Genomic DNA, 10,824 nt, shown 5'->3' on the forward strand with positions numbered 1-10,824 from the left:
TTCTCTTTTTTCCTCGCAAAAGTCTATATGTGAATCTACCTAATAATTTAGATGTGAACTGGAACCTTCAAATTTAGATGTGAACCGGGAACCTGATAATTTCGTCGTCTTTCATTTAACCATGACGTGAAACCCAGTTCGAAACCGGAAAAAAGGCCCCATTAAGAGAGGACGGAGTGGGCAATATTCGGCCGGAGGTATATTCCTATCGGATCCTCGCGAGATCCGGAAGAATATTCTCCTCCTAGGGACTAAAGATAGAAAGAAACCAACCAACCAACCTTAACAAAGACTAGATGCATGAAAGAAGAAGGGAAAAATGGTGTGAATGTATGAACAAGGAAGACAAGCCATTGCTTACACACACTACTCTGATGATTCTCAGGAGTCCTCATCTGGTCTTGTCATTCCTATGCTTGCTTATGATTACTCATGGCGAAGCAGAATATGGAGATGGAGATGGAGATGGAGACAAAGACAAAGACATGGCTTTGGCTCGGATTGCATTTGGCTCATGTGCCCACCAGAGGCTGCCCCAGGTAGGCATACACAAAAGAAACATTAGCTAGAAATAGAAACGGAAGTAGAAGATATAAAAAAAATGAAACAGGAAGAATGCATGTGTGTGTGTGTGTGTGTGTGTGAGAGAGAGAGAGAGAGAGAGAGAGAGAGAGAGAGAGAGAGAGATGGCTGTGTCAAAAACTATGAGGTCATTAGCTTGATACATGAATGTGGCGCGTAGTTTAGGATAATTAATATATGTTGCAATAAAAATGGGTGATAGTGGGGATTTGAACCCATGATCTTTTTCGACATAGCGGAGTTATTGTTTGGATAAAATCTGTCTATACAGGTTGTTCATACAAATCTACAAGAATAGGGATGTTTAATAGATTTAACCCTTTAAATGAAACAATCCCTTGACATTCACTCAATTCTGGTGGAAGCGTCTTGTGAAATTTCCCAATCTACCAAGGGTTGATGCCCCAATTTCATGTGAACTGGTACTTATGAACCGATAAGAGTATTATTCAAATTCAGTCATTTGTATGATATACTTCTTCCTTACAAAGTTGTAATAAAATACAGGTGGGATTTGGAATTGAATAGGAATAGCCTTAGGCACAGTGTATATAAATTATATGCTAAAAAAGTGCAAGTTTTCATTTATGAGATATATTAAAAACTGGAAGACCAATTGGATGATCGCTCATTACATACATCAATTTCTTGAATTGGGATCTCTAACTCATCCAATCAATAATACGAAACACAATGGAATTGAGAGGGTTCATTAAATGTCTTTATTTGAACCCCTCCCATGACTGAGACTATCAGGAAGAATATTCTAATTTGCCTACACCTGATCATTGTCTTAGTCTTTTCTAGGTTTGATGCGAGGTCTTGTTGTCCACAGAAACAATCTAGAGCTTTGAAATGACGTTGTACACCTCCATAAGTTTTAGAAACCAAGATATGTCATCAGCGTAAAGAAAAATGTGCATAATTGTACCTGATGTGGATTCCCTCACTGCCGCCGTGTGTAATGCTTCTCACTACCTTGTTGATGTAGAGTCCAAAGAGGATGGAGGTATCAACATCTACTTGGCAGCACACATGTGCCAATGTAGAATTCTCTACATTGCTTCACATCGATGGTGCTTATGATGAACTTTGATGCTCTTTTGGACACCTAATTCATCTTAAAACTTGCTTACATAATGCATATATCACCTACATCACATTAGAGGGAATTTTAAATGCATTATTCCATTTGCATAATATCAAAGGCCTCATGGAATTCTATAAAGCAGCCATACAATGTTATTCTTTGTGCCTATGCTTGGTCTACCAAGTAGCATAATGTAAGGATGTGACTGGTAGTTGAGAAGGGGCACCTAAATCTAGCTTAGGTTGAGTCTTGAATCTCTTGGACCTCGGCAGAACTGTGACTTCCACTTTAAGAACTGCTCCATAAAGTTTCGTGTCTGTGGCCTCTAATGATAGTTGAATAGTTCCCTAGTTGGAGGCGTTTTCTTACTTGTGGAGAGGCACAATCATGTGCATGGATCATGTGTCAGTCTCTTTACTAAGTCCCTATGGTGAGGGACATGAGATAAGCTCTCTGCATAAGAATGCAGCAGTTATGAATCCTTAATCTAGGTCAGGGGTCGGGCTCCTTTGATGCATTTCCAGGGAGTGGCCAAGTCTTTGTGCATGAAGACACAGTATAAATCCCAATATTGTGCTTCATCATAGGCAAACCTTTTTTGGCATGCAAGAGTTCTCATTTTCTGGGAGATCATTTGTCATGTAGTTTACCCAAGGCTTAACCTTGTATGGAGTTGTCAGTACATCTCGTTACTTCCCTCATGGTATGAACAGTTTTGGGGTATGTTCATGGGAAGGTGGTGTCGTATTAGCATGCAATATGGAGAACTATTTATGGCAAAGGTACGTAATATGATAGACTTGGGAGATGAGGGGATTGAGGCAATATGGAGAACTATTTATGGCAGAGGTATGAACAGTTTTGGGGTATGTTCATGGGAAGGTGGTGTCGTATTAGCATGCAATATGGAGAACTATTTATGGCAGAGGTACGTAATATGATAGTCTTGGGAGATGAGGGGATTGAGGGGTGTAGTTGGGTCTAGATGATAGATTTCTTGGTGGATATATTGACTATAAATGGGTGGTTTCCCTTGTCATGAGGGTGTAATCAATTGCGCCATCACCTCCTAGTGGGAAACATGTAAGGTTGCTAGAATCTGTCCACGAGTTCATCCCATTGTAGATAACTAGACGTTGTTAGAGACCCTAGTTTTAATAGATGTTTGCATATTCTCTGATTGCATATATCTGGCTTTTGAGTGAGAGACTCATTAAAAATCTATGTTGATCTAGTTACCAGTGAATGAGTTTTGGAACAAATGCTTCATGGAGAAAATTTTTAGGACAGTTTTGTACTCTTTGTTAACTTTAAAGCTAAGGTTTTGTTTTTGGTGTGTAGTTCTTGGAGGCTTGCATTGGTGGTGGTTTCTGCTTTCATAGAAGCATCACTAATGGTTCATGTTTCTTTTCTTTTGTGTGGTACAACACGGACGATGCATGGGTCCATGTTGCATCTTTGTTGTTCAACATGCCCTATTTGTGGTTTGATGATTAGGATAAGGGTTTATATATTCTGTGTAATTTACAATCATTGTGTGACCTTGATTTCTAACTCCAGCCTTCCAGAGTTCTCTTAAGAATTAGTAAGATTGCATATTTCACTGAAAAATAAGAGAAAAATGAAATGAAATTTTGCATTATCATCCCCAAAAGGCCACAGTCACCGATGAGACCAAACATTACATCCTTGTGAATCTTATGGGAGTCTTATAAATAAAGCAAAACAAAATTGTGCATAAATGGGGAATGCCATGGTGCATATGGTCCCGTTTGTTTGTTGGCCCATTGTTGGTTGGTTGTTGAGAACGTCAGTCAGTCGGCAAGCAAAATTTCAACTGAAGCCCCCAATTGATCAAGACTTCGATCAATGAACAGGTTGTCTTGTCGTCGGCAATTCAGAAAGTGTTAAGACACCCACATGAGATGCGGTGGATTCAGCGGGAGATGTTTACATTCTGAACCACAAGAAACCGGCCCTCACTCATCGTGGGGACTATATAACTAGGTTGTGATGAAAGTACAATGATGTAGTGTCCATAGATACAAGTGCAGAGGGAACAATTTAAAAAATGATGAAAGTACAATGATGTAGTGTCCATAGATACAAGTGCAGAGGGAATAATTTAAAAAATAAATACATATCTAGGACAGGTAAGACATGAGTGGATCATTTGGAGGTTAAATATGGCCGATGAGACAGAAAGATTAATTAGATGAGCTTTTCCTTTGTTAATGAAAGGAAAGAAGAAAGAAAATATTGAATGAAAGAATTAAATTGTTGATGTGAATCAATTGGGAAAAAATAATATGTTTTGTAAATATAACTACATATACTACAACGTATAATGCTGTATTTTTTAATTGTTCAACTGCAGCCAATTTGGGAAGCAGTGAACAATTTTAATCCACAGTTGTTTATCTGGCTTGGAGACAATATATATGCTGACAATAAAAGACCAGTTCGTATTATTGGGAAAGAGAGAACTTATGGACCTTGGAGGAATTCTCCTCGTTTTTCGGCATCTTCTATACAAGAAATGGAAGAGAAATATTCAGAAGCTAAGAACAAGCCTGGCTATATGAAGCTCTGCAAAAATGCAAGGGTACGGTGTCTTTCTCAAATAAGTTCCAAGAACTCAATAGTCATTGATAGGCTGACCATTTTGATGAAGCATGTGCATTGAATTTCCTTAAGTTAGTCTTTTTTTTGTATTGCTAGATTATAGGTACATGGGATGATCATGATTATGGGCTGGATGATTCTGGAAAGGAGTTTGCTGAAAAGAATGCCAGCCAAAAGCTTCTTCTAGATTTTCTCGATGAACCTATTGGCAGTGGAAGGCATGAAGATAAATGCATTTGAATCTACAATTTTGGTTAAAGTTGAGGCCCTAATGTTTCTCATGATCCTTTCAGGCGAACCCAAGAAGGTGTTTATACCTCTTATGTGTTTGGACCAAATGGTAAGCAAATCAAGGTTCGTTTATTTTCCTTATCTAAAACATTCAGGCTCTTAAGGATGTTAGTATATGTTTGTTATCTTCGATGATTTAGCAATCAAGCTTAAAATAGGGTTTGTGACAAATCTGACAAATCAAGTTTTTACATTACAATAATATGATAGTCATTACGTTCTTTATTGATCTGCAAAATTCCCTTAGTCAACTGTTTTTCAAGTAGCATAAAGAATTTCATAATAGCTGAGAAATCTATTTTACCTTAACTTGGATATAAACTTTATTGGGCATTTGTTTTCTTTTTTTAATTCTTAATTTTAGCATGTCATCATCACATCACATATGATGATTTTTTGGTGGTTTTTCCAGGTTATTCTCCTGGACACCCGTTATCATAGGGATCCCCTATTTAGCAATGGAGATGTGTTGGGAGAGGGACAATGGACATGGCTTGAGGGACAACTTAGGGAAAATGAGGCACAAATCACTATTATTGGATCTTCAATTCAAGTAATTACCTACTCATGTGAATATTACGTTATAGTTTCAAAGTTTGTAGACTCAATTGTGATGTCTAGTTCTCCTAACTAATGGGAAAGTAGCTTCTTTTTGGAAGAATAAAAAACTGTGATGTCTAGTCTCTTGTCATTACATTTGATTTACTAAGAAAGGATAACAAATGAAAATTCTATTACCAAGCATTAGTACACATACACATACAAACACACACAAACGAAACATAAAACATAAACACAACATGAAAAATGCATTGTGGATGGAAGGGTTGATTATAGGTAAAACCATTACTTTGACCTTCTACACCCTTCTAGATGATAATTCTTCAAGTTTATATGACAAATGGGAGATTATCACAAATATATGTTGTTTTAGAGACAATGGACTCTTCAAAGGATGGAAAACTCAATTTCACTGATCAAATATATCTTTTGATTGTTAGGGTTACCATATGTTATTTTTTCAAGCTTTTACTTCAGAAAGCTGGATTACAATTTACAATATCTTTTTTTCTCTTCTGTGATTGGAGTAGTTTTAGGTTTTGTAATAACTTTGTTTGATCGGCATTTGGAGATAACCTCACTCTCTCAAATGTATGGAAAGGATTGAATATGAGAAGGTCATTGAAGATATTAAACAACCATATTTGAGCATAGACCTTAAACAAGCACCCATGTATTCCAAGATGGTTAGGGATATATTGCAAATGGGAAGCTTTCAAGAAAGTCATTTTCTCATGGACAAACAAATCTTTTTGCCCATGCATATACCTTACAAAGGAATTAAGATATGTAGTTCAAAGTAAAAAATACTTAAAAATAATGAGACTATGAAAAGCTCAGTTCCTCACATTGGCTTCTTAGAATCTCGTTTGAAGCAAGCAAAAAGATCCATAGACACATAAAAGAAAATTTATGTTTTGATTGGATGTAAGATATGAAAAAATGGTTTGGAAGATTGAATGTGATGCATGTACTTCATGATGCATCAATGATTTTGTTGTGGATAACACCCTTTTGTAACTCCATTGGATCATGACATGGGAAAAATATAGAGTCTCACACTTCTCATATTATTCTACATATATTCTACCAAACTACAAAACCATATTCTATATCAAACTAAGAAACAACACACAATGAAACTTGTTAGAGCCCATCCCATTTTCTACCATCTGAACCATTTCTTCCATATGATTTCGTTCCCACTCACTTAGGTCATGAGTGATGAGACTAGTTCACGATGCACATTTTGTCATAAACAAGTTCAGGAGTGAGTATCACTCTTTTATACAATGTATTACCTTTCATCGCTTTCCACACATCTTCAAACCAACCCTAGAGTTTCTCCCACTATCACAATATGCATTCTCAATTGTGACATTCATTAGTAAAGTTCTTGAATATCGAGAGTTACTACTCACTCTCACATATATTACACGAAAATGTTTTTGGTCCCGCAGGTCATATTTAACCTCTGAAGAAAATAATAAAATCAAACTATTTCTTTCTTTGTATATAGCTCTTGATGGGTATAGAAAATTTGGCAAATGTCATGGGAATGTAATAGTGTATAGGCTAGAATATTGTTAAATATTGAGGTTCATATCGCAATGTTGGGCAATATTTATTGCAACAAGAAGGATCTTGAAGGCAAGGCTACTTTGTCAATATCCTACAATGCATCTTAATCTTAGCTAAATATTGCTATTGCTATTGAGTTCTTTAGAGCCTCATGGGGCTGACATTTTCGATTTTTTATCAATATTGTTAACTACTCCAGAGCAACCAGAACCAGTTTGAGACTGACCACGAATCAAAGAATGAAGAATACTATTATTTATGAGATTACCATGAACCAATAAGGAGATGTTAGAAGAAAGAAGTGATATTAAAGAAGTGCTCAAAGAAAATACTTGGCAACCCGCATATATCTTCAAACTTCTCCATTCAATATCTACTCTTTGTTTGTCTCTCCTTCAAGTGAATGATTTCTTTATTTTAATGTTTTCTGCCTTTAGATACAGATATTCGTACTGATGCTTTATAGAATGACAATATGGGATTTTCGTCTATATAATGTGTATATTAGTTTCTTCAAATATTTTAAACTTATCTCATGTTATGAGAAATGTCTCGTCACCTACAGGTACTACCCAATTTTTCTGCTACAGTACAACCCATGTTTTATGTAGAATCATGGTCACATTTTCCTAAGGAGAGGGATCGACTTTTAAAACTCATTGAAGATACAAATGTAATGCAACATAGTGATTTGTGCAATAAAATTCAATCTTCAAGCTAACCATTAATCAGACCCAAATATATCACTGCATTGGTTTTTCATTTTCTAGTATGTGTGCATGTAACAGACAAGTGGAGTACTATTCATCAGTGGAGATGTTCATTTCTCTGAAATTACACGATTCGATTGTGGTGTAAGTTACCCCTTGTATGAAATTACGTCCAGTGGGATAACTCATGCTGTTGAAAATGCTGTTGCACCTTGGCTTTCATTTCTTCTTAGATTTGCAGCACGGTTGACCCCGAGTACCTTGAGGGTTTTTGGGTCGAACTGCAGATACAGGTCATGTGTTTATGGTAATGGAAATCTCAAAACTATTGCTATTCTATCGAACTATCCCAACATGTCTGTTTATTCTCTTATGTGAAACATAACCTTTTTACCTGAAATACAATAATGAGAAAAACATATTCAAAAATACCCTTTACATTGGGTTATACATATATAAAAAGCATCCATATAGTTGCCTTGGTCAAGAATGGAAAACTAATTATCCTTAACTTAAAATATTTAGGTCTGGGCCTTTTTTCTCTTTGACTAAGGTTGGTTGTAGTTTGATCTTTTAAAATCTGAAAGGATAGTTTTTTATATATGTATAACACACAATATGAAAAGTATTTTTCAAACTTACCCTAAATGGCAGGAAAACACAATTTTGGATATGCATGAAACTTTTGAACTAGTTTTACCTTGCAGGATTTTCTTATTGCTTCAGTGCATTAGAGGGGATAAAACCATGTACTTAATTTTTCAGGAAAACCCAACTTTGGAACGATTGAGGTCAACTGGGATGTTGATCCAGTGTTAATCATTGCTGAGGTTCATGATGTTAATGGAATCCGAGTTCTTGGCGAGACAATAGAGCTCTCACAATTACAACCTACTGAACATGTACACACAAATTTACGATATGGAAGGAGACATTGTAAATCAGAGATGGACTTGGCATGGTTGTCCAGACATTGTCTCGCCATTGTGCTCTTTGTAAGCCTATCAGGTACAACTCGTTATATTTGATATGGTAAACACAAGTGTTTTAATTATTATTATTTAGGATTTAGTCTGGTGGACATTATTTTGACCATTGTGTTCCTGGGGAGACAACCCATTTATTGATAATCAACAACCCATTGTACAAGTAGGCAATTTTTGGACCATTACACTGTTGGGTAGCCAACCCGTTTAGTGAATATGGACAACACTGGTGCTTTTGATTTAGGATTTGTCCTAGTGGATATGTTCTTGGCCATTGTATTCTTGGGAACTTTAGTAAGTACAAGTCATTATTTAATATGCCCCAATTTAGGGTTTTAGCTTGCCATAATTTAGGAGTTCAACATCGACCACTGCTCTTGGTTGCTGCAAATGGCAATATACCCCTATTAAGAAAAAATTAAACACTGGTATATTATTTTGAGTTTTGAAAGGTATTACTACTGTTCCTGCAGGATTTGCATTGCTTCCGATACTATGTATCTGTTGCATTGTGGTGCAGATGAGAAAGCAATTCAAAACAAAACTTGCATGATAAGTTTACCTGCCTTAATCATCATACTTGTCTAGTTATATGTACTAATAATATGCCACATTGATCCAAATGTACAATATATTACCATTTTAACCCAAGAACATATAAATGACCTTTACAAATGTAGATATGGATAATTTTGTATGAACTTCTGGAAACTGAAAATGTCTTTATTTGTTTTATACGTGCGTGTGCATGTGTGTGTGAGAGAGAGAGGAGATCTGCTGGAAGCAGTGTTAATGCATGAAAGATAGTGATCTAGATGGTATCCACGTCTATTAATGTTGCTGTTTAGTCACCACCCTGTGTTTTCCTTCTCTACTAATTGTGTAATGTACAAGTTTGATTGGAGCGGGCTATTCAAATGTGTGTGTGTGTGTTATAGCATGTGTGAAGAGACTGGCTTGAGACATTGTTAATGCATGAAAGATAGTGATCTAGATGGTCTCCACATCTATTTATTATTGCTTGATGGCCACCCCATATTTTTCTTCTCTATTACTTTGTAATGTACAAATTTGATCAAAGATTGCTCATTCAAATGTGGGTTGCAATCGAGTTAGTGGCAACTTCCTAGAGGAAGGGGAGAGGAAATAATACCAAATGTAATGTTTTAGATCAGATTTGCAGAGATTCGTTGATTTTGCCTTGGTACTTCCGCAATCAGCAGTTGGATAATTGTTCTATTTAAGAGTGAATTTGGATATACAAGTGATGAAGAATGTAAAATGAGATGTATGTGTAAGGTGAAAAGGTGAAAAGCCTAGCCAAAAACTTTAAGCATAAAGCATAATTCAAAGAGAAGGGGTAACGTTGTCTACATACATTCATTTGTGTATATGTATTCAATTGCTCCTCTTTTTTGTGTACAAATGGGATCTTTTCTAAGGTGTTTTTAACATTGTGATCATCAAGTTATTGGTTATTACATTGTTTTGTGTATGTAACCTAGTTTATTCAATACCTAGATGCTTGCAAAGCTAACAAACTAGTACATCACCCAAAATGCATTTGCAATAACCTCTTCTATGTAGTTTAACTAACTTGATTTAATTTTGTGCTTAACTATGGATTTGAGGCTTGCATATATGTATACCAGGAGTTTAGTAACAGTCATCAGCAATTATCAAGTGTCTTGAAGCAATGAAATTGATCATAATGGGAATCTTAATATGAACGAGTCCCTAGTATTGTAGTGGTATTAGTTGTGCTTTTTTATGTTTAATAGGAAATTGCATGAATTCATGTAAAAAGCTTGTTCTATTTAAGGATTTCATTATTGTATATCAATGAATCAATTAGAATGTTGGCAAGGGGCAAAAGAAGAAATACTTGTGAAGAAATGAATTGACATTATTTGAACAGGTTGTACCAAGCTCTTTTGGGATTGTGAGTCCAGAAAGAAAAGACAATATATGATCTACATTGCAATTTTATCACACATTGACGAGGTTGAAGAAAAAATTGGAATCGTGTTCATGTGTAGATTTAGCTATATGTATACATATTGGCATAATGGATAGGGATCAAGTACTAAAGATACATATGCATATTTGTGTGTGAAATATGCACATACGAACCAATTAGAATTGTCCTACTCTAGGTAAAGATGCTAATTATTTTGTTTGTTGGAGTAAAGCCTACATTTGACCCACATTACATTTTCACTATGACAACCTCATGAATATGAAGTCATAATACGTGGGGAGCATCTAGATATTGTCATTTGATGTATAAAGGCAAAGCCCTCATGTTGTGCTCTTGATGCATTATTGCTTTCTCTCTTATAGAGAACCTAATCCATTGTGCGATCTAGTTTCCTTTTAAAGTGATGTTATTTTTACT

At 35.8% G+C, this 10,824-nt stretch overlaps 1 protein-coding gene across 2 annotated transcripts; it reads left to right on the plus strand.

Annotated features, from left to right (window-relative positions):
- The first annotated feature begins 317 nt into the window (after positions 1-317).
- Positions 318-9,159, plus strand: LOC147851953 (uncharacterized). 2 transcript variants are annotated; one of them, XM_087334355.1, is made up of 9 exons: positions 318-539; positions 4,050-4,277; positions 4,394-4,515; positions 4,591-4,651; positions 5,001-5,141; positions 7,296-7,403; positions 7,519-7,584; positions 7,674-7,747; positions 8,206-8,382. In XM_087334355.1, exons 1-9 carry the CDS (start codon positions 333-335, stop codon positions 8,228-8,230), a joined length of 1,032 nt encoding a protein of 343 aa, XP_087190481.1. In that variant the 5' UTR covers positions 318-332; the 3' UTR covers positions 8,231-8,382. The 2 variants fall into 2 exon arrangements, with proteins under 2 accessions (XP_087190481.1, XP_087190480.1); XM_087334354.1 differs by adding an exon at positions 8,900-9,159 and having other exon boundaries at positions 341-539; positions 7,519-7,747; positions 8,206-8,448.
- Positions 9,160-10,824: the final 1,665 nt, after the last annotated feature.

This window comes from Azolla caroliniana, unplaced genomic scaffold, assembly GCF_043228905.1.
Source record: "Azolla caroliniana isolate FFs.n. ecotype wild unplaced genomic scaffold, voAzoCaro1.0.p SCAF_18, whole genome shotgun sequence".
Lineage (NCBI taxonomy): Eukaryota > Viridiplantae > Streptophyta > Polypodiopsida > Salviniales > Salviniaceae > Azolla > Azolla caroliniana.